This window comes from Cucurbita pepo, chromosome LG03 (assembly GCF_002806865.2).
Source record: "Cucurbita pepo subsp. pepo cultivar mu-cu-16 chromosome LG03, ASM280686v2, whole genome shotgun sequence".
Lineage (NCBI taxonomy): Eukaryota > Viridiplantae > Streptophyta > Magnoliopsida > Cucurbitales > Cucurbitaceae > Cucurbita > Cucurbita pepo.
In genome coordinates this window covers 9,104,020-9,130,360 of record NC_036640.1, presented here as the reverse complement: position 1 = coordinate 9,130,360, position 26,341 = coordinate 9,104,020, and the positions used below count along the sequence as shown (strand labels likewise).

General features: G+C 35.8%; 5 protein-coding genes and 1 pseudogene across 9 annotated transcripts in view; 3 read left to right on the top strand and 3 right to left on the bottom strand.

Annotated features, from left to right (window-relative positions):
• The first annotated feature begins 1,901 nt into the window (after positions 1–1,901).
• Positions 1,902–2,602, top strand: LOC111791776 (dynein light chain 1, cytoplasmic-like). The gene is made up of 2 exons (XM_023673248.1): positions 1,902–2,144; positions 2,299–2,602. Exons 1-2 carry the CDS (start codon positions 2,007–2,009, stop codon positions 2,467–2,469), a joined length of 309 nt encoding a protein of 102 aa, XP_023529016.1. The 5' UTR covers positions 1,902–2,006; the 3' UTR covers positions 2,470–2,602.
• A 468-nt stretch (positions 2,603–3,070) lies between these two features.
• LOC111791897 (rop guanine nucleotide exchange factor 12-like) lies at positions 3,071–6,352 on the top strand. The gene is made up of 7 exons (XM_023673410.1): positions 3,071–3,808; positions 4,023–4,139; positions 4,301–4,455; positions 4,540–4,614; positions 4,703–4,972; positions 5,198–5,518; positions 5,611–6,352. Exons 1-7 carry the CDS (start codon positions 3,550–3,552, stop codon positions 6,019–6,021), a joined length of 1,608 nt encoding a protein of 535 aa, XP_023529178.1. The 5' UTR covers positions 3,071–3,549; the 3' UTR covers positions 6,022–6,352.
• Positions 6,232–7,629, bottom strand: LOC111791896 (photosystem I reaction center subunit VI, chloroplastic-like). Its single transcript, XM_023673409.1, has 3 exons — positions 7,374–7,629; positions 7,145–7,271; positions 6,232–6,563 (listed from the first exon to the last, which is right to left on the bottom strand). The coding sequence occupies exons 1-3, from the start codon at positions 7,499–7,501 to the stop codon at positions 6,384–6,386; spliced, it is 435 nt and encodes a 144-aa protein (XP_023529177.1). The 5' UTR covers positions 7,502–7,629; the 3' UTR covers positions 6,232–6,383.
• A 1,060-nt stretch (positions 7,630–8,689) lies between these two features.
• On the bottom strand, positions 8,690–14,538 carry LOC111790000 (annotated as a pseudogene).
• Positions 14,539–17,368: 2,830 nt separating this feature from the next.
• LOC111790730 (probable plastidic glucose transporter 3) lies at positions 17,369–23,004 on the top strand. Of its 5 annotated transcripts, none has more exons than XM_023671759.1 (15): positions 17,369–17,730; positions 18,272–18,374; positions 18,463–18,553; positions 18,659–18,726; positions 19,027–19,159; positions 19,309–19,408; positions 19,495–19,631; positions 19,771–19,864; positions 20,565–20,730; positions 20,831–20,974; positions 21,060–21,133; positions 21,524–21,612; positions 21,739–21,853; positions 22,207–22,391; positions 22,578–23,004. In XM_023671759.1, exons 2-14 carry the CDS (start codon positions 18,281–18,283, stop codon positions 22,387–22,389), a joined length of 1,488 nt encoding a protein of 495 aa, XP_023527527.1. In that variant the 5' UTR covers positions 17,369–17,730; positions 18,272–18,280; the 3' UTR covers positions 22,390–22,391; positions 22,578–23,004. The 5 variants fall into 5 exon arrangements, with proteins under 5 accessions (XP_023527527.1, XP_023527526.1, XP_023527529.1 ...); XM_023671758.1 differs by having other exon boundaries at positions 18,197–18,374; XM_023671761.1 differs by having other exon boundaries at positions 17,371–17,730; positions 18,197–18,374; positions 19,519–19,631.
• An 875-nt stretch (positions 23,005–23,879) lies between these two features.
• Positions 23,880–26,341, bottom strand: part of LOC111790732 (peroxisome biogenesis protein 2-like) — a 4,516-nt gene continuing 2,054 nt past the window's right edge. Inside the window, exons 6-8 of the mRNA XM_023671763.1 lie at positions 25,625–25,742; positions 24,990–25,156; positions 23,880–24,317 (exon numbers count right to left, since the gene is read on the bottom strand). Of these exons, the coding sequence (XP_023527531.1) occupies positions 24,188–24,317; positions 24,990–25,156; positions 25,625–25,742 (415 nt within the window). The 3' untranslated portion in view covers positions 23,880–24,187. The remainder of the gene's footprint in view (positions 24,318–24,989; positions 25,157–25,624; positions 25,743–26,341) is intronic.

Genomic DNA, 26,341 nt, shown 5'->3' with positions numbered 1-26,341 from the left:
TAAATTAATTGAACCATATTTAAGTCGGTAATAACAAATTGAAAGTTTAACTTTTGAAATTTAATTATATGTAACATTAATTTTAAAAAAAAAATGTTGAATTTGTTAGAGACATCAATTGGAAGGACTCCTTAGACACAATATAGACTAAATTTGTTATGTAACATCAATTTTGGAGGAAACCGTTACACTTAAAAAAAATTAAAAATACCATTATTATTTTAGTGTATGGATGAAATGTTTAGATCACGACTCAGTTAACTCAAGCAAAACAGTTACTTTTACCTCTTATTTTAGTGTGTGCTTCCATGCAAGAAGGAAGTGCGTGCTTGATGCAAATGGCAAAAATATCTTCTGCTTTATATGATTATCATCAAATAAAAAATTATTCTATGTAGCAATTCTTACCTCTCCTACTACTGGTGGGGTGACAGCTAGCCTAAAAAACTAGCTATACATTGTCTAAGTTAGATATGCAACACATGCACATAAAAATACCGTTAATGAAGGGACCCATTTTCTTTTCAAAGTGGGTCATTAGCTCGTGACATGTCTTAGATTAGGATCGTCTAGCTCGATCCTAACTGGTACATAGAGACCCTAACCATCTAGCCGTACACTTATGACCAGTTCCCAAAAAAACTATGGACAATGAACGTATAACAAAAAACAAAACCTTGATCCCCTCACCGATCACTATTTTAAATGACTTTGGTCATTAATTACCTTAGCACATGATGTGGTAATGTATAGTTAGTAAGATCGTTTTGCAATTTGTCATTCAATTCATGAAAAAATATGGATTTTATTATCCTTTAAAACATGTATAAAATATGTTGGGATTTATATCATTAATTATCTAAAATGAAATAAGGTAACAAAATTGTTAAAAATACCTCATTTATATGAAATTCGGATAACATTTCGGCACACAAATATAGTTACTTGATCTCTGGTCATTTTATTTCCCAAAATATTCTTTTATCATTTTTTTTTTCACACATCATAAACAAAAATGTCAACTAAACAACATTAACGATCTAATTTAAGTGTATTCTTGAATTTTATTTAAAAAATTAAAGATATTATTAAAAAAAAAAAAAAAAAAAAAATTTCTTGGAGGTGGATGAAAGTCTCAGGTCGGGTCTGCTGATTTGGGGAATGATCATGAGTTTATAATCAAAGAATATTATCTTCATTGGTTTGTGGCCTTCTCAGAAACCCAAGACAAAGCTACGAGAGTTTATGCTCAGAGTGGACAACATTATATCAGTCTGGAGAGTAGTGTTCGTCTAACATGGTATCTGAGTCATACCCTAAACTTAGCCAAGCCAATAGATGCCAATAGAATCCTCAAATGTCAAACAAAGGACTCCAAAAGAAAAGGACTCGAACCTCAATTAAGGGGAGGCGTGTGGATGAAAGTCCCACATCAGCTAATTTAAGGAATGATCACGGGTTTATAATCAAATAATACTATCTCCATTAGTTTGAGACTTTTTGGGGAAACCCAAAGCAAAGCCATAAAAGATACTCGACAATATCATACCATTGTGGAGAGTCGTGTTCGTCTAACCACTCGTTCTTATTTTTTATAATTTAGCCTAAATTCTATGAAAGAAGTAATGTAATAAAATACTCTGTTTCATACCCCCTCGTTCAACAAAAGTGGGCAACAATAGAATAAAAGGAAGAAACACAAGAAAACGTGTGAGACAAAGAAAGAAAGTGGATGAATGGAATTTATACACAAATTCTTCAAACATCAACAGAAAAAATGCAATGCAGAAAGATCATGAAACGATAAGGCAATCAATGTGCCAGCTCGAGGCTGCATCAGACACACCTCCTTTACGTTTGGAACTCAAAATCTTCCCACATTTATTATCATCGCCTCTACAAATCTGCTACAATTTGGATTTCTTTTTCTGGGTGTTCATCAAGATCAGATCTTGGGTTCTTACAGCATTCAAACACAGCTTAAACTACAGAGAAACAGAGTAACAATGCTGGAAGGGAAGGCTTTGATTGCTGATACAGACATGCCTCTCAAGTTGCAGATCCAAGCCATGAAAGCTGCTTCTGAAGCTCTCGATCTTTATGATGTTTATGACTCTAAATCCATTGCTGCCCACATCAAGAAGGTCATTTATATTCGATTTTCAATGTCGATATTATGTGAAATTGTCTACTTCTGAGCTGAGTTCTATCACTAAAGTTGAGAGAGAACTTGGTTTGATCTTTCATTCATGGTTTTGTGGATTTGTTTGTGTAAATGATGGTTCAATTTTTGTGCAGAAGTTTGATGATGGGCATGGGATGGGATGGCAATGCGTGGTGGGTTCCAATTTTGGGAGCTTTTTCACTCATTCTCAAGGGACTTTCATCTACTTCACTTTGGAGACTCTCAACTTTCTTATCTTCAAAGGCCCTTCTCCTTCCGTATCGAGTCGTGTAGATATCGTTTGATTTTCTTATTTTAGTTTCTAAAAACGGAGCTTTTTTGTGATCAAACAATATCATACCACTGTATAGAGATACGTGAAAGATCTAACCATGTCGATAGAATTATCCGGTTTCGAATAAAGAAGAAATTAGTTGGCGCACTATGTATCCACAATGTGATCGAGCAAAGAAACTGGCTTGAATAAGAGCAATCTCTCGATGAAGCCACATAGTTGGACGGATAAATTGGTACTTTGTTCCAAGACTTAACCTTTTTGTTCGATACGAGAGGATTCTTGTTCACTTTGGACATACCTTCATACCAATAGAGATATTGTTTTCCACTTATACATCGTTGATCTTTTCTTATCTAATCAATATAAATTTCGGTGACATTTCCAACAAATTCGGTAAAGTTTCGCAAAAGGGTTTTGAATCGAGTTGAATAAAATAACAATAGTCAAGGGGTTTCAAACCTATATGGGTATGATCTTCCATCTTCCATCTCCCACAATTATAGGACAAGTTTTGTCAAATTCCCTTCAAACTTGGGTCAAAGAGGAAATTACCATCTAATCCAACCCAAAACCAAACAAATGAGTTGTGGTAACAGAAACTGTATTTATTTAGCAAAACCAGATCCAGAAAAACCAGGAAAAAAAAACGACACAATCTGTACAATGTTGTCAAAATAGAACAGAAAACAAGAAGTCACCATTGGGTTCTTCAGATCTGAGCTGTGAGTTTTAGACAAAAAAAAAATGGTCGGGCATGCAAGCATGTCTGTCTTCCCCTAGTTTTAAGAGCCTTTGACTTTCCCAAGAAAAACCACAGCCATCCATCCATCAATAGCCAAATTCCCTGTTTCAATTCATAAGCCATCTCTCAGCTACCCATCAAAGCCTGCATGTAACCCACTTTCTGCTACCCATTTCCCATTCCAATTCAAAGCCAAAACCAACATATTTGGTTCTGTTTTATTAAGCTCTTTCCAAAAGCTCTCCTTTGTTCTTCTTCTATGAACATTGTTTTTTCAGGTCTGTCAAGATTGCTGGTTTATTCTCTCTCGTTTATTCTATCAAAAGATTCATCAAAAAGCTGAAAATGGTACGAGAAATGGAGCAGGAGGAAGAGAATTGCAGGTCCAAATTCTTCAATTTCAAACATAAAACACTCCAAAAGCTTGAGCTTGGAGAGTTTAATAATAATAATGTTTTGTTTTCCAACAGAAACCAGGGATTAGATCCCCCAAACGACGGCGGGTTGGACAAATCCTCCGCTAATGGACCGGACAAAGGTCCTAAATCCAAGCCCTCCAGAGATGATGCTGCAGTTAAACAGCCTAAAAATCAGCCACCAACAGGTTCAGACATCTTTTTGTCTGTTTTATTTTCTGTTCTTTGAAATTATAAACTATAGTTTATGACTTCTCAAAATGAGTTGTAACATTATGATTATTTATATTATATGGTTGACATTCTGATGTTTGTGACATTTTCATTGCATAGATGTCTAATCTTATTGTCTTGTATGAACTAAAAGGCCATAATTTGTGTGTTCTTCTTGGAAATGATCAGAAATAGAACAGATGAAGGAGAGGTTCGCTAAGTTGCTTTTGGGTGAAGATATGTCCGGTGGAGGAAAGGGTGTTTCGTCGGCTTTAGCATTGTCGAATGCAATTACGAATCTTGCAGGTATGTCGTTCGTGTATCGATCTTCTGTTTTGTGTCGATAATATCGACGATATCAGTTGAATTATGCTCGGTTAGATGCTGTTAGAGGAAGCAAATCGAGATAAGTTTTGTAGTTGAATCTAGAGAGTCAAGTTTTTATCTTTATCCTATGGTTTATGCAGCTTCTGTTTTCGGGGAACAACGGCGTCTCGAGCCGATGTCGGAAGGGAGAAAAACACGGTGGAGAAAAGAGATTGACTTGCTATTATCAGTCACTGATTACATAGTTGAATTTGTTCCTTCCCAACAGAAATCCAAGGATGGAACAAACATGGAGGCAATTTTTTCTCTCCCTCTCTCTTTCTGAGCTTCAAAATGCATTTATAGATCATAATTCAGTTCATGTTCTTTGATTTAACAGATCATGGTTACCCGACAACGCAACGATCTTCACATGAACATCCCGGCATTGCGGAAGCTCGATGCGATGCTTATTGTAGGAAAAGACTGCTAATCTTGCTCTACTTTTTGTCCTGTTTAATAAGATTTAATGAATCTTTCTAATGGTTTCACATTATGTATAGGCTTGTTTGGATAATTTTAAGGACCAATCCGAGTTCTACTACTTATCCAGAGATTCAAGTAATAAAGACAATGCTTCAAAGAGAAATGATGACAAATGGTGGCTACCTACTCCAAAAGTTCCTGAGAATGGTTTATCTGAAAACTCAAGGAAATTTATGCAGTATCAAAAGGATTGTGTAAACCAAGTCCTTAAAGCAGCCATGGCTATCAATGCACAAGTTCTATCAGAAATGGAGATCCCAGAAAACTACATAGAGTTATTGCCTAAGGTAAATTTTGACTTCACGTCGGTTGGAGAGGATAACGGAACATTCCTTATATGGGTGTGGAAACCTCTCCCTAGTAGACACGTTTTAAAATCTTGAGGGGACACCCGTATGGGAAAGTCCAAATAGGACAATATCTGCTAGCGGTGGGCTTGGGATTGGGCTGTTATAGATATCATAAATGCTCTATCTTTCATTGGTTTTGTGATTGAATATGTAAACTTGCAGAACGGGAGGGAAAGCCTTGGAGACTCCGTGTACAGAAACATAACGGTCGAGTACTTCGACCCGGATCAATTTCTGTCTACATTGGACTTATCTTCAGAGCACAAGATCTTAGATCTCAAGGATAGAATAGAAGCTTCCATTGTGATATGGAAGAGGAAAATGAACCAGAAAGATGGAAAATCTGCTTGGGGTTCAGCTGTAAGCTTGGAGAAACGAGAGCTTTTCGAGGAGCGAGCGGAAACGATTCTACTCATCCTCAAACATCGTTTCCCAGGCACTCCTCAATCAGCATTAGACATCAGCAAAATCCAATACAACCGGGTACAAAACAGGTTTTTTGGGAAGTACTTGTGTTTAAGACATTATATGACTTCTTAAATTTGGTCTAATAGGAGAGTGGTTTGGTTTTATAGGATGTTGGACAGGCTGTTCTAGAGAGTTACTCAAGAATTCTTGAAAGCTTAGCCTTCACAGTGATGTCAAGGATTGAGGACGTACTCGATGCAGATTACATCGCTCAAAATCCATCACAAGTATCGAGTAAGAAGAACTCGACACGGGAAACCGCAGTGAGCTCAGGAGAAGAGCCACAAAGTGCTGCAGACACACCTACTTCAATGACACTATTGGATTTCATGAATTGGGGTCCGGATATTGCTGATAATGAGGTAAAGAAGGAATCACCAACAGAGAATGCAGAAAATGTGTTCACAGAAACTGAACCAAGGCCTGTGCAAAAGCTTCAAAACGTAGCGACCAACAACAAGTTGGTTTCTTACCTCGAGAACATAGGCGGGACAAAAAGCCCCACGGCACGACATTGACACAACACATAACAGAAGAACACAACACAGTTAATAGCTCAACCTACTTTTGTCTGTGTTTTCTTTAGAGCTGTAATTACCAAGTCCATTCAATTCATTCCTGTTGTACATATGAAGGATGAGCACAAGTTATTTGGTTTTGGAGTCTTTTTTTAATATGGTTCTTCTGCAGGGGTAAGTTTTAGTCAATTTTGTTAGAAAGAATAAGTCTTTTTAACCCATATCTTCATCAGTTTTTCAAAGAAACTGGCAAGAACACTTTGTAAAAGTACATTCATTACATAATAACAATTTCTCAATTGAAACATAACTGGGAGGATAAGAGAGAAAATTTACATACTGCAAAAGGATTTGAAAGCGAATTAGATCTTGCCACGAGGCCCAAGCTTTGGTGGAAGTTGAGGTCCTTTCTTGATGGGAAGAACATCATCTGGGGCAGTGGCACTGTAATAAGCTAATGTGGCTCCACCGCCTAGAAGCAAGAACTTGAGCAACAGTCCTCTCTTGGTGAATGGAGCGGCAAAGGTCTCAAAGAATTTGCTCTATAAATACACCAAAAATAAGGAATGCTTTATTTTTGGCCCGTAACATCGTCAAAAATAGAATGCGCATACTCGGGAGAGGTTTCCACGCCCTTATAAGGAATGCTTCGTTCCCTCTTCAACCGATATGAGATCACATAATCCACCCCCTTGAGGGCCATTTGCAACAGCCCAAGTTTACTGTTAACGAATATTGTTCGCTTTGGCTCGTTACATATTATCATCAGCCTCACGGTTTTAAAACACACCAAATTAGGTAGAGGTTTCCACACCCTTATGGAATGCTTTGTTACTCTCTCCATACGAGGTGAGATCTCATAATTCACTCCTCTTGGGGGCCTAGTATACTCGATGGCACATCGCTCGGTGCCAGACTTTCATACCATTTGTAACCGCTCAACTTCACCGCTAGCTGTTATTGTTTGCTTTTGTCCGTTACGTATCGTCAACAACCTCACGATTTTAAAACACGTCTACTAGGGAGAGGTTTTCACACTCTTACAAGGAATGGTTCGTTCCCCTCTCTAACTAGATCTCATTATAATTCTAATTTTATTAAAGCAAGAGAATGAGCTACAAACCTGAAGAGAATTGTATGGTGAAGGAGCATCAGATCCATACAAATCCCACTGTCCAGTAGTGTTGCCCAAATCCTCCAAATCGAAGTAAACACTTTTGTCACCGTACTTAGCCACCACAGCACCAGCCCTGAAAACAGAGTAACAAAAAGGGGGAAAACCCCACAAGTTTCATGAAGTTCCAAATCAATATGCACCAAAATAAAGAAGAAATTAGAGAAATTTGTGGTACTTGAAGCTTTTTGGTCTGCAGCTCTGGCGAGAGGGCCTGAGAGGGAGCTTAGTTCCGGCAAGGGAGCTTCCACCAAGGCCCTTTACGGTGACTGGCTGAACTGCGGCTAATGTTGCTAAGGAAGCCATTGTTGTCTGCGTTTTGGATTGAAAAGGAACAAACTTGGAGTTGCAGGCTGAGGGAGGAGGTGAGGCTTCAAATGGGATTTCGATCCTATGATTGGATTTTCTTTTGACACGTGGCGAAATGGGATTTTGGAAGACAATTTGGAGTGTCACTTAGGATGTGCCACGTTGGAAGGAGGTGGATAAGCCTATCCTTGTTGATATGGTGGAAGATTTTGGACCTTGCTTTGGGCTTTAGTGGTCATTTTTAGAGGAGATTTGTGTGTATCCAAGTAAATTATGTTGCTTGTCTCGTAAAACTTTAACAGGTCTACCGATATTGTCCTCTTTCGACTTAAAACAGGTCTATTAGAAAAAGGTTTCCATACCCTTGTAAATGGTGGTTTGTTCTCCTCCCCAACGAACGTGAGACATCACAATATTAATGTGTCATAGGTAAGTAAGGACATAAATTTTGTGAGCTAATAAACTTGACTTAGGAGAATTGTTGGTAGACTTAATAGAATAAGTTACTAACTTATGGAGCAACTGCAGTAAAATGGTAGTAGTTGACCAACTGTGGAAAGGGTAATACTAGTTAATAGAATAAGTTACTAACTTATGGAGCAACTGCCGTAAAATTGGTAGTAGTTGACCAAATGTGGAACGGGTAATACTAGTTAATAGAATAAGTTACTAACTTATGGAGCAACTGCCGTAAAATTGGTAGTAGTTGCCCAACTGTGGAACTGGTAATACTAGTTTAATCTTTTAATTAGTAAGAAAGTTTAGGAAGCTAGTTAGTACTTTCTCTACTATAAATACTTATGTATGCTCTTTTCATAATTACAATAACACAAGAATTGAAAGTTCCCTCAAATTTATCATGTGCTTCCTTTGTTTGTTTGGACATATTTCGATCCTGAGTCAAATCCAACAAATTTGATATCATTCATTAAGAAGAATAAACTCTCCATGTCTCTACAATAATGTGATCTTGTCCATTTTCGATATAAGCTCTCATGATTTTGTTTTCTATGTTTCAAAAGGTATGAGGCGAGTCCAGATATACTTTCACTTATGCTCCATAGACCTCTTCAATTTTATAGCTAACGTACTACTTTGTTTGCATCGTTTACGATGGTTCGTTAAAATCAAAATTGTAACATAAAAACTAACTCCACTCAAACAAATTAAAGAAAAACCCACATGGAAAAAAGGATAATATAGGCTATATGGATAAATTATAGGTTAGGTATCAATCTTCCTCACAGCGCATGCTGGTTTTGATAGGTTTTGATATTTTTTAGTGTACAACAAATGATGTTTTTAACGTACTCAACGGATTCAATGGTGGGTTTTGCAGAGGGAGAGGCGTCGGTGAGGATTTGAACGGCGGCAGTCAGCATAACGCCGCCGTTGGTGTCGGCGGTCTTGTCGTCTTTCTGTCGGGTGATGAGGAGGGGCGGCCTGGACACAGAGCCGTCGGGGAGAATTGAAAAGCCGGAAGGGAGAATGGTGAGGCTGCTGGAATCGCAGCCTGTCATCACCGACTGCATGCCGGTAACGTCTACTCCGGGGTAAACCACCATGGATTCCGACGAGTTTATGGTGTTGGATGATGAAAGTCCCACATCGACTAATTTAGGGAATGATCATGGGTTTATAAACGAGAAATACTAACTCCACTTGAATGAGGCCTTCTGGGGAAGCCCAAAGCAAAGCCACTAGAGCTTATACTCAAGGTGGACAATATCATACCATTGTGGAGAGTCGTGTTCGTCTAACATGGTATCAGAGTCATGCTCTAAACTTAGTCGTGCCAATAGATTGGTAAATCCTCAAATATCGAACAAAGAACTCCATTGGTGGGAGGTGTTGGATGATGGAAGATTTTAATTTAGAGAATGATCATCGATTTATAAGTGAGGAATACTAACTCCATTGGAATGAGACCTTTTGGGGAAGTCCAAAGCTTCCCCAAAGCAAAGCCATGAGAGCTTATACTCAAAGTGGACAATATCACACTATTGTAGAGAATCGTGTTCGTCTAGTGGAGCTGTCTTGGAGGATCCACATGCTGCTGTTGCTCACTTTTGATCCTATTGTCTGCAACTTTTAGCCTTTCCATTAGACATTCGGAAATGAAAAAAAAATCTAAAATTTTATGAACCAATCATTAGTTACTTGAATGGTAACTGAGTTGCCTCGATCTTGTCCTTTAGCTAAATTTGCAATCGACTTAGCTTCATCTCCACCAAACATAGCGTCCCACTAAAAAAAAAAAAAAAATGATCAAAGTGTTTATTGTTAGACGAACACGACTTTCCACAATGGTATATTGTCGACTTTGAGTATAACCTCTCTTGGCTTTGCTTTGGGCTTCTCCAAAAGGCCTCATAGAGAGTATTCTTTGATTATAAACCATGATAATTTCGTAAATTGGCCTGAGATTTTCATCCAACATTTTATATTATGTATACCTGGTACTCTCACGTTACAAAGTCTTTCAATAAATTTAATCCAAATGTGACTCAACAAATAAAAATGACACTCAAATTTAATCAAACTCAATTTATGTCAACTCAATATATGTCAATCATCCTAAATAACTGTTTGTATAGGCATAAAAATATTAATGTAATCAAAATGAAAAAATGAACGATGAGAGATGAACTAAATACAGAGTTATGAACTAATGAATGAGAGTTATGAACTGTTATGAACTAAATAAATAAGAGTTAGGTAGGTTATGAATTAAATAAATGAAAGCTATGAACCAAGGGTTATGAACTAAATAAATGAAAGTTGTGAACCAAATAAATGTTCATAGGTTTAGGGTTTGGGAGTGAGTCTCACAGTTAATGTAGTGGAAGATCATGGTTTATAAGTGGAGAATACTATCTCAATTGGTATGAGATCTTTTGGAAAGCACAAAGCAAAGTCATGACAGCTTACACTCAAAAGGGACAATATCATACCATTGTGTCAATTGGTATGAGGCTTTTTGGGAGAGCTCAAATCAAAGTCATGAGAGCTTATGTTCAAAGTGGACAATATCATACCATTATAGAAAGTTGTAATTCCTAATTGACAACTAACAACGGAACTAAAGTTGATGGGCAGTAGGACAATTGAGCTATGTTCATGTATACTCGAGTGTTTTACCTAATGTCGACGAGCTTGGTCTCGCAGGAAATGAAAGAGAAGGTGAGGACAAACAGGCAACCATAGAGAAGAAACTGCACACAAAATAGCTCCAATGGGTTCACCAAGGTCACTAAGATTCTTCCTGGAACAAACCCTAATGTCCATGTTTGATAACTTGAAGCTGCTATTGCTTGGGAGAAGCTTGAACTCATCCTCTGTGCCAACTTTAATGTGCTTTTTCTTCCCGCTAGTGTTTCAAACTTACAGTTTCAATAGTCGCTACGTCCACATATATATATATATACATACACACGTATATATATATACATACATATATATATATATATATATTTTGGTGTGACATAAGACTAATTTATAAATATATTTTTTTAATCATCCTAATTTTTATGAAATGTTATTACATTTATTAGAATATTTCAGGCTCATAGAATTCTAATTCTGATTTCGAAAAATTTCACGAAAATTGGTTTATTATCTTATAAATTTTTATTTTTTTTAACTCTACAATACATGAAATCTAAGTTTCCAAGAATTTTGTTACATATTTTTCTATTAAATGGTTGAAAAACATTACTCTCAAAATTCATATGCTATGATTGTTAGAAAATAAACCTGAAGTTTTTATTTAATTAATTTTCAATTTTTTGAATTTAAGAAATTAATGTTAACTAAGCAATAATGGCACTTACTAAAAAAATTATTTGGTGAGGCGGTTATATCGTAATAGTTTCTTAATAACGGTTGAATGTAGATTAAAAAATTTGTATGTTCGGAGTAACTACTAACGGTATATTCGAAGTTGGGCTAGAAGGAAGAAGAGGGCTAACCAGTTGAGTCTTTCATGGGGATGTTGGTTGCCATGAAGAAAGCAAGGCGTTCGCATTGGAGTTGGATAGTTGCCATCCAACGTTTTGCCCCAAAGCCACCGCCATTGTTGACTAAGCTTCTGAACAAGTTATGAACTTTGTTCTTTTGACATTCCAAATGGTTACCTGAAAAACCTTCCACTTTTATCGATCGATTAGAGATTTGAATCTTTCGATTCTAAGCAAAAATATACCTTACAATGACCATTAGGTTCATCCTTAATTATGCAACCAGAAGGACGTTTTCTATACTTCACCAACGATACGTCGATATTATTATCTTCAACATTTTCGATTGAAACATCGACAATTGCCCATCGTTCAGCACCGAGCTGCTTGCAATGCCGGATGAAATACATCTCTCTTGTGAACACTAATGGTGTAAGCATTTGTACCTCTGCAAACATCTGTAGTACACAATGAATGAGCCATTTTTAACTCATCTAGCTCTTATTTATAGGCCTCGTACTCAAAATTAAGGCTCACCAATTGCACTGCCCCATCCCAATTGGCAACCCCTCAATTACAAATAACATCGACCGTAGCTGCCTTCGAGATCATGTAAGGAAACATCTCCTTCCATTGATTCTACCAACAAACCATAAGTGAGAATTGAAGAAAGACATCTAAGGAACAAAAACACGACAAAAGTCCATGTTCGAAAGGATAAAATATATCACTGGTCTAATAAGGTCAAGCCCAATAATTGTACGAGTCCATATTTATTCTCGGAAAATGAATTAGTTATTTTAGGAATAGATGGTTAGTCTGTACTTAGATTTTTATGTCAAGAAGTATATCACTGGGTGCAGAGTGTCTAAAATGTCTTGTAATCTTTTTTCGATTGGTGTTAATAAAGAGTGGGAGTGTTTTTCACAAACAGTTGTGTTCAACACGAAATTTGTTTATTTACCTCGTCCGTGTTCGAAATGTCAAAATATCATCATTACTTCAATAGAGGCAGACCCAATAATGATACGAGCCCGTATTCATTTTAGTAGAATCAATCACTTATTTTAGGAATAAACATATTTAAATATTTTAAGAAAAATATTTAGATTGTCTAATCTCTGCTATAAATATCTAGGTTTTCATCATAGCACACAGTGTTTGTGCCACTGCCAGTTATTTCCATAAAGAGTTGTGTTGAACACGAAATTTGTTTATTTACCTCATCCATGAAGCTTTGAACCAACCTCGAGGGCTCCATGAAGACAAGGGCCGTCTCACGAAAGGCCTCGATGTGGGTTTTGAGCCAACGAAGGTTAGAATTATTGTTGAGATGGAAGGTTTTTAAGTACTCGTCGTAGTTTAATGTCTCTCTTCCGGTCTCGACGCTGCAGACCCAAAGAGGGTCGCCGGCGGCGGCCATTGTTTTGAGCTCTTCCAGAGCTTGATGAACCTTCTCCATGATCCTTGACTTTTCAAGCCCGAAAATTCCTGTGTAATAATCTAAGCAGCTTTGGTTCGTCTCTTGCTCGTTCTCCGATGAGTATGACGGAGACGCCGCTGCAGGTCGGTGTTTTTCCAGCGCCGCTCGTAGTTTCTCAATCTGTGAATTAGAACACTTTAAATCAGAGCAAGGGTTTAAGCTCGATCTATTTAAATGTTACCTCGACTTTGAGCTTAGCATTCTTAATGCGCAATTGCTCTGTGGTTGTCGATGCGACGTCGTCTCCACCGGCGTCGGTAGTGCCACAGTTTGGACAACCGAGTTTTCGCTTGGAAATTTCTCTCATTCCTTTATTTTCATCTCGAAGTTTCTCCATTTCGACTTTTAATAATGTGTTCTCGTGACGCTTTTGAATCGCCTGCATGCATAAACAAATAGAATGTTGAGGATTGTTAGGAGACGAGTCTCACATCGGCAAATTAAGGGGTTGATGATGTGTTTATAAATAAGGAATACATCTCCATTGGTATGAGACGTTTTGGAGAAACTAAAAGTAAAGACATGAGAGCTTATGCTCAAAGTGGGCAATATCATACCATGCTAGGAATTTGTTTCTAACATGGTATCAGAGTTATGCCCTTAACTTAGTTATGTCAATAAAATTCTCAAATATCGAACAAAGAAATTGGAACCCTCGAAAGTGTAGTTAAAATTGACTCAATGTCGAACAATGGTGTATTTGTTTGAGGGCTCCAGAGAAAGAGTCGAGTCTCGATTAAGAGGAGGCTATTCAAGGGTTCTATAAGCCTCAGGGGAGGTTCTATGGTGTACTTTGTTCAACGAGAGAATGGTTGGAAGAGGAGTCTCATATTGACTATTTAAAATATTGATCATAGGTTTACCAGCAACAAATACCTCTGTCTTTTGAGGAAATGAAAAGTAAGCTCACCCGAGCTTATGTTCATGATTCCTAACAAGATGGTTAGACTTACTTTGATTTGGTTCGACGATTTTGGAACCAAACTTGACCTGCCTCGACGAAAGCCCTAACCGCTTGCTAAGCTGCTGCCTTTGCTTCTCATCCGGAAACAGCCTAAAAAATGGAACCCATTATATCAAAAGATTCCAATGGCCAAAACACAAAAGTAGAGCAATGGGGATGGATGAATTACGCCTCCATTTCTCTGATCTGCTCGTTGGTATGCCGATGATACTTCTTCCTTCTCTTTCCATGACACCCATCATCATTCTCTTCATGCACTCTTCCACCGACGTAATCCTCATCCGATCTCGACCTCACCGGTCCCGAATTCTCACTACTAACCTCGGCCACCGCCGTCGTATCATCTCTCCCGTCATCCACCTCCTCCATCTCAACATCCCCTTTCTCCCCCGCCTCGAAAATTAAAAACAAACCCATCAGAGAGGCAGCTGGAAATTTTGATAGAAAACAAAAAAAAAATAGAATTACACATACAAGAGTAAGAGAAAGAGCCGGAGAGGAGAAGAAGTCTTTGGTGAAAGCGAGGCGATTATTATTGTCCGACATGTCGGCACCCATGGATGGTGAAGAAGGGGAGTGGGAGATTTTTAAGGAGTGGACTGTCGTTCTGAATTTTGATGGATTTTGAGAGAGAGAGAGACTGGTAGGGGTTGACTGTTAGCTATTGGATGGAAGACGACTCAACTAACTTCTAACTTGTTTCGATCAAAGATCCAACGGTATTTCGTAACGGTTCCTGTCTCAATCTACCTCCCAATTTTAATATAATAATATAATAATTGTGTAGTGAAAATTTTTAAAAACTTTTTTTTTTATTTTTTTTAAATAATGAAATGTATGGTTGCTAATCAATTAAATAATTTTCGATTTGGTGGTGTTTATACTTTTTTATAAAAAATAATGTGGATTAAATAAATTAAATAGTTAAATGATTAATTTTGAAAAAGTAATACAGATGTTCAGTAATGTTGAAATATGAAATAAAGGTAGAAACTTAAATTAATTATGCTTACACATTTTATTGTTGTTAATAATTAATTAAAAGTGATGAGGAATGATTGACTCAAATTAAATAAATAATAAATAATCTTAAGAACTGGCCGAGAGTCAAACCAAAAGGTCAACGCCGGATTTGAGCATAATTTATGTCTCTGTGTAATTAATGGGTTGCCTCCAACTTTCTCTAAAAATAGATTTTTTTTATTTATTTTAAGTTAAATTAAAAAATATAAATATATTTATTATTAATCTTTTTACATTTTATTTAAAAAAAGTTTTAAAAAGTTTTTACCATTAACCTATTGATTATCTTTTTTAGTATTACTTTTAAATTTTCATTAATATTTTTGAGACATGTATTAAAAATATTTTTTTAAAGAATATTTTATTAATTTAGTCTGAATCTTAACCTGTGTAGTTTTTAAATTTTAAGTTATTGTTTAATAAGTTTTCTTAAATTTAAATAATGTTTTATAAAATCCTGAAAAAATTTAAAATAGGTGTCTAAAAATGTATAAATCATTGAAACCTTCTTAAACTTTTAATTTTATGTCTAATCGGTCCTTTACATATTCAACATTTTTTTTTATCTTTTAATTTGCGCTTACTAAATATACGAATTTAAAAAAAAAAAAATGATACAAGTAGAGTATTCAATGGGCTAGGAAGTTGCAAACGGATTTCCGAACAACCCTTCAATCATTAAAAACATCAAAACATCAAAACAACTCAAGAAAAAGAAAATCGCTTGATCTTTCAAAAATATAAATACCAACGTAGATATTTGAAAGTATGTGTGGAATAAAATGAACAAAAGTCAAAAGTACGTTAGCAACCATGAACCTTCGTAGTATGGTCTATTTTGAGCATAAATTTTCATAGTTTTACTTTTGGTTTTTCCAAAAGATCTCGTACCAACAGAGATGTATTCCTAACTTATAAATCAATGATCATCCCCTCAATTAGTCTATGTAGTACTCCCTTCCAACTGTTAGATAAACACGATTCTCCAAAATGGTATGATATTGTCCACTTTGAGCATAAGCTCTCATAGTTTTGCTTTGAGCTTCCCCAATAGGCCTCACTCCAATGGAGAATGTATTCTTTGATTATAAATTCATGATCATTCTCTAAATTAACCTACGTGGAACACTTTCATCCAACACCAGCAATCCTCAGTAAAATATAGAACCAAATATTAATACGCTCAAATTCAAGCAAGGAACAATAAAGGGACAAAATGTGAGAAGGAAAGTTGGAGAAAATTGTGGAAAAAAGGGAAAGTAGCTTCACAAATACACATGAAAAAGATGAAAACTTGTCCTCAAAGGCAATAAAGACAAAGCAAATGGCATAAATGGACCATAAATGAGATTGAATATGGGTTATTCTTGCCATCTTTGACACACCCTTAGCTACAATAATCAAGAAAACCCGTTCTTTTTGTCATCGTGTACTTTTATTTATATTTATATCAATTTTTTGTCTTTCTACTTAGAAATGGATCAGATCAATAAGATCATTGATGGTACGATAGAGTCATCATAAATGAAAAAACTATGTATGGCTTGACTCGATTCAATGTACACAAAAATCACACTACTATTAAGAACTTAGACATACTTAGCTCACTCGAGGTTCCCTCCATTAAGAATAGAGAAGCCAGCCGATCAACCACTTCAACTAATTTCAAGATTTTGCCTTTCATATCACAATATCTTCATCTACATGACCCTAGGGATGAGACTCGAGATATTGATCTACACATACAACAAGCTCTCGCTCTTATTATCTTCATTACTACATTCTTGGTATCCTAAATGCTTCGCTAAATTCATCTTCTCTTACCCTAATAATATATTGATTTTTATTCTAAATGTGTTTTAATATATATTGCATCGATAAAATTTTACTATTTAAATTAGTGGCTTTCGTAGATGCCCAAGTTAATATCCTTACTACAACGACCCTACTTGCATTTTAAATTGATTGAAGATAAGATACTTTTAATACTTTAGACTCTCTAAGAAACTTTCAAACACTTTATTTTGAAATTAATTGGTATACGTACCATAAGATTGTTACTTTTAAAAGTTTATGGATGTTTTTGAAAATGTGATATTAACCGTTTCGTCGTCTTTTATAAAATTTAGAAATGTTTTTTTATTTTTATTTTTTTAAATAATATATTGTAAGTTATTTAAAAAACTTAATTGTATTGATGAATTTTTTTTAAAAAAATTAAATAAAGTATTAATGATTTAAAATTTTTAAAAAGTATTTTTAATTTTTATTTTAATTTGAAAATTTAACAATATTTTTAAAACCAAATGAAAAATTTTATAGGAAAAAATTAATTTTGATGGCGGGAATATTGACCTTTTTTATTTGACGTGTCATAATAGGATTGGGCAAGAAGATGCTTAATCTGAGCAGAAGAACAGATGAATAATGGGCCGCTCCGTTCCGACAAAGAAGCACAGGTGTTAGCCTGCGAGACGAGCTCTCTCAAGCTTCCCGACGATCACCACACGATTCATGAATCACTTCCTTCTTCCTCATCACCGCTTTGCTTCTTTTAGCAGTGAACCAAACCATACTCAAATCCCCGAAACCGACAACTCCATTGTGTTGCTTTGCATTGCATCTGCTTTTAACCTCCGCTGTACGCTACCGCTCACCTTTCCCGATTTCCAGTGCTCAAATTCCTTCGTCTTCGATCCGAAACCTCATCATTGTTGCTCAAACCGTTCTCACCTTCTTTTCAAGCATTTTTGTGTCGCACTCTGCTCTCTCGCTTTTTTCTTCTGCGATCTCAGAGGTACGCTTGCTTCTCATCTTTGGATCATTCGCATGTTATTGCTCATTTCCTCGACTGTTCGTTAAATTATGCGTACCGGTTTTATTTGTGTAGATAATTTATGTTTTAGGTAATTTGTTGTTGAAAATGATCGATTGTGTTTGCATTGATTGGATTGATTGTTACGAGATGTTGACATGGATGTCTTCCTGATCGTGCTTTATAATTAATCAGCGGTGCGTGTAGACATGTTTTAAGTTGCGGCGGAACAGATTAAGTTAAATTTCAATTATCTAATAGTTATGTTCATACTCTGTATTCACGTGGTTTTTGTCCTCTCTGCTGATTATGGCTGTCGTTTGGACATTTATGATCCTTTGGATCTTAAGATCGACATGGCGTCATCCTTATGAAACTCATGATCTCTTATCGTTTCTACTTTTGTTGGTTTGGTCTTTTTTTTCTTCTGCTGTATATTAATTTCCAGGGCCTATTGAGACCGGGTTCCTAATAGGCAGTTGTTCTACTCTGAATTTGAGGAGAGCTTGTTTATAATAATTAGAATTACGCCATGAGGGGGCGCCATGTTGTGGACATATCCTCGACGTACAAACGTGTAGCGTTAAAGGATCATGTAAATGCTTACGGTAAACAAGAGAGTCCAGGTGCGGTAGCAATGTCTCTGTCAAGATTCTCATGATTGCTTTGTTGTCTGGAATGATACTAACTGCTTGACTACTCGACATGTTTTAGTGCGATTAACTGGATACCCTTCATGGAAACGCTCCTTGCCGCATGTAATTGTAGCGACTCTTGCTTCATTTTTGTTTGGCTACCATCTTGGGTTTGTCCTCAATCATCACCACTCCATATATCATTTTTATTATTTTGTTATCCATTGTTTTTCAAATTGATTTAATCAATTAGTTGTTTATCTTTGATGATGCAGTGTAGTCAACGAAACCTTAGAGAGTATTTCCTTAGACCTTGCCTTTAGTGGGAGTACGTTGGCCGAAGGTACTTACAAAAACTTATATTTTAGGCTTTATTTGATAGCCATTCCTAAGAAAACATTTGAATTGAAAGCCAAAATAAAAAAACAAGAACAAGTTTTAAAAATTACTTTTTTTTTAGTTATCAAAACTTGACTTGGATTTTGAAAACATTCCTAAAAAGTAGACGACAAAACAAAGGAACTCATAGTGGAAGTCGTGTAAGCTTAATTTTTAAAAATCAAATGGTTACCAAACATGACCTTAGTCTTTTGTTTGTGTTTTTTAAAGGAAAAAAGTAATCAAATCTTTTCTTTAAGTGAAGGTCTCGTAGTAAGTACATGTTTAGGTGGTGCCTTTATTGGATCTCTATTCAGTGGCTGGATTGCAGATGGGGTAGGGCGTCGTCGAGCATTACAGCTTTGTGCATTACCCATGATAATTGGTGCATCCATGAGGTAAGCATTATGTGAATCATCTTCCTGAGTGATCCATTTCTAGTCAATAGACCCACGTTTGTTCTTGATATTTGGTAAATATTCAAATGCTGTTTGTTTACTGTATTGATTCTTGTACATTCTTTTTTAATTTTGCAATATGAATGCAGTGCAACCACAAAAAATCTCTGGGGAATGCTTCTTGGGAGGTTATTTGTTGGAACTGGGATGGGCCTTGGCCCAGCTGTTGCAGCACTTTATGTTTCTGAGGTACATAATATCTTGATAAATTTGTACAGTTTGCCATTCTCTGGAATTAAAATTAAGATCCCAACTTCAGTTTGAGTTGCTTTTAGTTCTTCCTTATTCATTTTGAGCAGGTGTCACCAGCTTATGTAAGAGGAACTTTTGGGAGTTTTACTCAGATTTCATCTTGTCTCGGTCTTCTGGGATCCCTATTTATGGGACTTCAAGCCAAGGGAATAGTGGGTTGGTAAGTAATGTCCAAGAAAATGTGTGGTTGAAGACTACATAAAAGTTGTCGCTTCATATCCATCAAGAGCAGGCAGTTCTCAATTTCTCTATGAACATCAACACATATCACAGTTTTTTTTACTAGAAGGTTTTCCCAGGTGGCGGGCTTGTTTTTGGGTATCGATCATTCCTGCTGCTTTACTTGCCCTTTTGATGGAGTTTTCTGCTGAAAGTCCTCACTGGCTTTTCAAGGTCATAATCGATATATAATTTCAATTGCCTCTTGGGAAGTTTATCTACTAATGTTTGAGAGTTCACTTTCTTCACGTGCTAGATTGTAAATTGGTTGAGTTCAAAGCAAGTTTAGGGCATTACAGGTCCTGTTTCTTTCCCCCAAACATGCACATATATAATTAATTTCACATAGATATATCGTGCCTAGCCGAAGTGATATATCTAGTATTTGAGTCATTTTCCCAGGAATTCTGACTCGGTTAACCTTTTCTTTTCTTTAATCTCTACTTCTTCCTTCTTGTTCATGTTGGTAAACCATCGTCTTTGATATCTTCGTGTCCTACTTCATTTCATTGTTAGTTGCTCTGTTTTTCCACTGGCATGGTTCAATCCGTCAACCAGTTCCATATGACACCACAAGATACAAAAGTTCCACCATTGACTGCCTTTATAATGATTATTCATCGTGCTTACAATTTCAGAATGACAGCATATTTTTCAAGGATAAATTCAAGTTATATCACCAAATTCAAATAATAATCTGTTTCTACAATTCTGCATTGGTCTCTCATGAGTTCTATTGGATGAGCAACAAATTGAAGATCAAGCCTCGCACACTCCTATGCTACTTTATATTGTTTCATCCCGCTTTTTCATGCACCCTTTCTTGTTTACATTTTGAAGTGATTTCTAACTTACTTTTCTGGGTTTGTTTCAGAGTGGAAGAACTTCTCAAGCTGAGGCTGAATTTGAGAAGCTTTTGGGAGAGGCACATGTTAAATATGCATATGCAGAATTGTCAAAGCCTGATGGAGGAGATGATACAGAAGCAGTAATGTTGTCAGATTTACTCCATGGCCGCCATTTCAAATGTAATGTACAATGTAATCACTGATCAGTTAATAGTTTATCACATACTCCTAACTCTTTATGAAACTTTTTTTTTTTCTCTAAATTATTACATTTACATGTCAAATTTTGCAGTGATTTTCATTGGTTCAACCCTTTTTGCTTTACAGCAGCTCTCTGGCATAAACACTGTTTTCTATTTCTCTTCTACTATCTTCAAAAGTTTTGGTGTACCTTCAGATCGCGCAAATATTTGTATAGGAGTAGCAAACTTTTTAGGTACGTTGGCTCTGATTGGATGATCTTCCAGTTCCGCTATGAGACTATGCTGGTATATGCCTTTTATTTTTTTTTCATCCTTCAGGGTCAATTGTTGCAATGATACTGATGGATAAACTTGGAAGAAGGGTGCTGCTTCTTGGGAGTTTTTCAGGCATGGTAACTATTCCAGTGCTTTTCCGGGAAAAAAAAAATCTCTTTGGTTTAGAAGAATGTCTTGGTAGAAACTGTGAGACTGAATTTCAAAACTAAATTATTATAGGATATTTTTCAAGTTCTATTACTTTTGTATTGTATATGGAATTTTCATTATAGAAAGTTCCTATAGGACCCTTTTTCAGGGATTATGGAATCAAAATAGATGTATGGCTATGCTCTTTATAGCACTATTTGGTCCTATCTAGTGTCGCAAACTACTCCTGTATAACTAAATTTCTTTTTGGTAAAGCTAAAAATCCAATACAAATTTCTTTTCGGTGAGCCCCTTGATTAGGTTGTACTTTCTACTTGCAATTGGTATTTTTTTGACAATGCGATGTTTTGTTCTAGGTAGTGTCAATGGGCCTCCAAGTGGTAGGAGCAAGCTCATTTCCATCCAGCACTGAAGCATTCTATCTGTCTGCTGGTGGCATGTTACTGTGAGTAATTAACATCCTAATACTGAAGTAAACTCGGAATGCTTAGCTAGACAAATGAATGTAGAATGTTCTATCAAGAAGATTTTTATCGTGTATGTTTTGACTAGGAGAAGATGAATTATGCAGGTTTGTTCTGACATTTTCTCTTGGTGCCGGTCCCGTTCCTAGTCTCCTCCTATCAGAAATATTTCCTGGTCAAATTCGAGCAAAAGCAATGGCATTTTGCATGTCGGTGCACTGGGTACTAAGTTTCTCAGCTCAACCTGATATGACTTTGTTAGGATGTTCCATCTCTTTATTTAACTGCTGTGCTGCTTTTGATCTTTGCTTCCATATTTGATTTTATTTTACAATCTTGGCAATGGAACAAAATTTAAAGGGGAAAACATCCGACCTCCATAAAACAAGCTAATGTATCGATAATAGAACTTCATTGGATGTTTTGTTCTGTTTTGGTTTGGCTTGTGGTTCCTTCGCTGTTTATTGTCTTCTCTTCTGTTTTCCCTTCTTATGCAACAAGAAAAGGTTATGGAAATTAAGGAAAAAAAAAACCTTGTAGATGCCTGACATTCTTGATGGTTGGGACATAAACAGGTGATAAACTTTTTTGTCGGTTTACTCTTCCTGCCATTACTGGAGCAAATAGGAGCCCAGATCCTGTACACAGTTTTCGGTGCATTTTGCTTGATATCAGTTATTTTTGTGAAGAGAAATGTAGTGGAAACGAAAGGAAAATCACTTCAGGAAATTGAAATGGCACTTCTTCCAGTAGAGTAGAGGTACTTGATACTTGGATCAAATCATCCTCTTCTTTGTTTCTTTCAGAAATATGATAAAAGACAATAGTTTCACAATCATTTGAACTCCTAATACTCCATCCTCAAGGTTTTCAGAATTTTTCTTTTAGAAACATTGTGCAATGTCCTGATATAGGTTTCCGTTGATCTTCCCATTATTCTTTCCAGGGAGAAAACAGATAATTTATCTTGCAAATATTGAGCACAAGCCCTTGTTCGAAGTGAGAGATTACAAGAGCATAGAACAACTTCGGAGTTTAAAGCTTCTAAACCTTTGCCCGGTTGCTTGCTAGAATGGTATCTATTCTCTTCAGGGCTGTCTTATATTTTGACCTCTATTCAGGTCATTGATTCTTCAAACATTTTCACTTTTTTTTGCTCTTTTCCTTGGTAATGAAAAGAAAGTTCAGCAAATGCCATGGATCGCAGTTGGAACTTCTCTATTCATTGATTATTATGCAATTTGACCTCTTTTCCTTGATATTGTGTGGTTGAATTGTAGCTTATTTTTTGTCATTACCTGTTGTGCTGTTGTTGAGCCATCATCGTCCCAGGGATGTAGCCCTCTTAATAATTTGGACAGGATTTTGATTGAGATGTTGCTCTTTTCCAGATTCGCTTAAATGTCGGTATTGTGTGCGCGAGATATGGAGAGGTGCATTATCTCAATCATTGAGGATAACTTATCATTTTAACTAAACAAACAAAATTGAGATTGAAATTTAGGTGATTCACCTGTTCTTTGCTTCTTCATCCTCTTGTTCATCAAAAACATACTCGAAATATATCAAAATGGTCAACTTTGATAATGATTTTATGTCTAATTTTATCATTTTCAGAAGTTTGGCTGGTTTACTAAGCCTGGTTTTATAACCATTTTTGTTGTTTAGGTTTTTCAAAATGAAGCAGTGGAATAAAAATGGAAAAAAATGGTTATAGGTGTCTACACATGCGGTACTTATATTGATAGAAAACAAAGAATAGGTTGATCTTTTTAATTGATTTTTTAATATTAAAGATTTCTATAACATGCATTCAATTGGTAAGTTTATAGCTTGTAGAAGTTAATACAATATAAAGTTTAGTACTTTTATAAACTTGAATTATACTCTAAAATCATGGACACCACTGGTGGATGTCAAAAAATTATAACCACATGGCAATATGCATCAACATGATAAAACACATTTTTTTTAAATAATAACGTTATTAATTCACAGCAAAGATAGAAACCAATCAATTGATATTAATTTGCCTGGCATGCAAGAACAAAGATGTGTTTTTTTATGGAAATATTAAGGTATTAAGAGACTTAACTATTAGAACATAACTCAAATAATGATTAGACCCGTTTCAAGATATATATTATCAATCTCTTTGTGGAAATGGAAAGACCAAAGAAATAAAAAAAGTACTCAATTTCAATCCAGACCATTTGAATTAAATAACACAGAAACTTTCCAGAGTAAATTTTTGCAGGGTGAAGAAAGAAGCATATTATTTTATCGTGCAACTTCTGCAGGGTAATTTAATCACAAACTAATCAGCGAGTACCTGAACACTACAGATGAAATTGGGAAGTAAAAAAGAATGAGCCCCCTACTAGGCCTACTACACAATACAAGATATGCCTTTCCAGGGAAGTTGATTCTCTGTAAGCATGTGATGATGCTTCAAGCAAAAAAAAAAAAATGAAATGCAACATTGAAGCATTTTTCTTTTTCTATTAATATAACTGTACTTGTTATTGTATTTGCTCCCTTTGCCTGGGGGCACAATCACCGTTTTAGATTTGTAGTAGAAGTACCTTCCACATGCCGCTGCATGGCCACCACAGGCTCGCTACATCTGGAACATCTAAATGATTGAGCTGCCATACATCGCGTCCGAAGGCAATAGTAACAGTATCTGGCAGATAGAAAAAAAGAAACATAAATAGGAGTTGCTAATAATTTTCTCCATCTCATCCCTATGCTGATGAGACTGTGAGAATAAATGTATACAATTATACAGACATGAAATCCAGCTATCTTTGGAAATACATCTATGAGTGTTACTTGACTGTTAACATCAGGATTTCAAATCTTCTATTGTTCTTTTCAATTTCTGCTGGTGAACTTAAGAAGCTTGGACTGTCAAACATGCAGGAAATTCAAAAACATTGGAGAAAAATACTGATTGCGGATTAGACTTGTTTGTCATACTTCTACTAAATATATAATTGTACGATCATACTTGATTTGGACTTTTCTTTTAGGAAACTTTGCAATAGACATTGAGTTATTTAAATTTTGTTCATTTGGTTAGCATAGAACTAACTACATCAACCAACATTCTTATGTTTATAACATTTCAACCAACATTCTTATGTTTATAACATTTATTTCATTACCGAATTCAAGAAAAAACAAATTGAGTATTTGATTGAAAAGTAAAACATGTATGTCTGAACTTCTATTCCAGTATCCTACATTTTTTGGAATAAACACAGCTAATTTTTTTGTTTTGTTGTTCCTTTTTTTATAGGACGAATAGTGTTTTTTGGTTTAACAATACAATGATGTCAGAAAAATGCCTAACCTGTGTTGACAAGGCAAAGCCAGAAACGGAATTGTAGGATTTGCCAAGCAAATTGGACAAGCACTGTCATCCTCGGCTGAGCTTGAAGGCTTATCCTTAGAAAATGGACTAAGAAAGTTTCGTACAGTAGAAGAATTTAGAAGAGGAAGGAGCAATAGCAACATTTCCTGTTATCAGCAGAAAAAATTAAACGTTAAGGAGGACAAATGCTCCCTATTATGGACAATAACGTTATAAAAAAATTGAAACCCTTCTTCCCACATTCATGCATGCATGCATATACTAAACAATACTGAACCACTGAAAACCAAGTGAAAAACCTATATGAACTACTTGAAACTTGAAGTACATTTAAATTCTATCTAGATGAAAATTTTCATCAAAAATACAGTTCTTCCATGCTAGACTTGAAACAGGACACAATCAGAGAATATGTATCATGCTTGCATTGAAATAGAATGCCACTTCTAGAGAAAATGGAAGAGGGTAATGAGTTAATCATCATATGGTTAAGAACAATAACACATTACGAGAAAATATGTGTCTGAAATCAAGAAAGAAATGTGACAATTAGTTCTAAACTAGTAAAAAATCCAACGCTTCTGCAACAAACTAGAAGGAAGAGAAAAAGTTACCGAGAATTCATTCCACACTAACTGGCGATTCATATACTCAAAGCTTACAGCCCTGTTCATATTAGGACTCCCATAAACAAGCCTGGCTCTGAGAACCCTTTCCACAAGATTTCTATACCTGCACCACACCAAAAATAAGATGCTACAAAACAAGTTGACCAAGAAGGTAAATTACTCATGATAACCGACAACCACCACTTTTATATGAGTCCCACAACACAGATACTTAAACCATTTAAACCAATACAACTGAGTGACAAGCATATGAGAGAAGGATCATCGACACAAGTTTCAACAATATGACTGTAGAAGTAATTAAATTGTCTCAGCCAATGTCTAGATTGAGTGAAAAGTAAAGCAGTCAAATGTAACCGCAGAATGCTAATTCAGGCTTAAACAGAATAACGCAATGCTCCCGATTCATTGGCAGACACATTAATATAGAAACCCAACATGTCCTTTGACTGATAAATAAAATGAAGCATTCACTCTCTAGTCCCTACCGACAGAAACTTGTATATTATCGATGGAAAAATAATTTCATTTTCCTTTTTCCATCGTAAAACAAAACAGAAGAAATGAAGGGAAATCACTAAGCCCTGAATCTGATAAGTATGCTTTTTACTTGCACAATATATACATACATACAATATATATATATATATATATATATATATATACATACATACAATATATATATATATATATATATATATA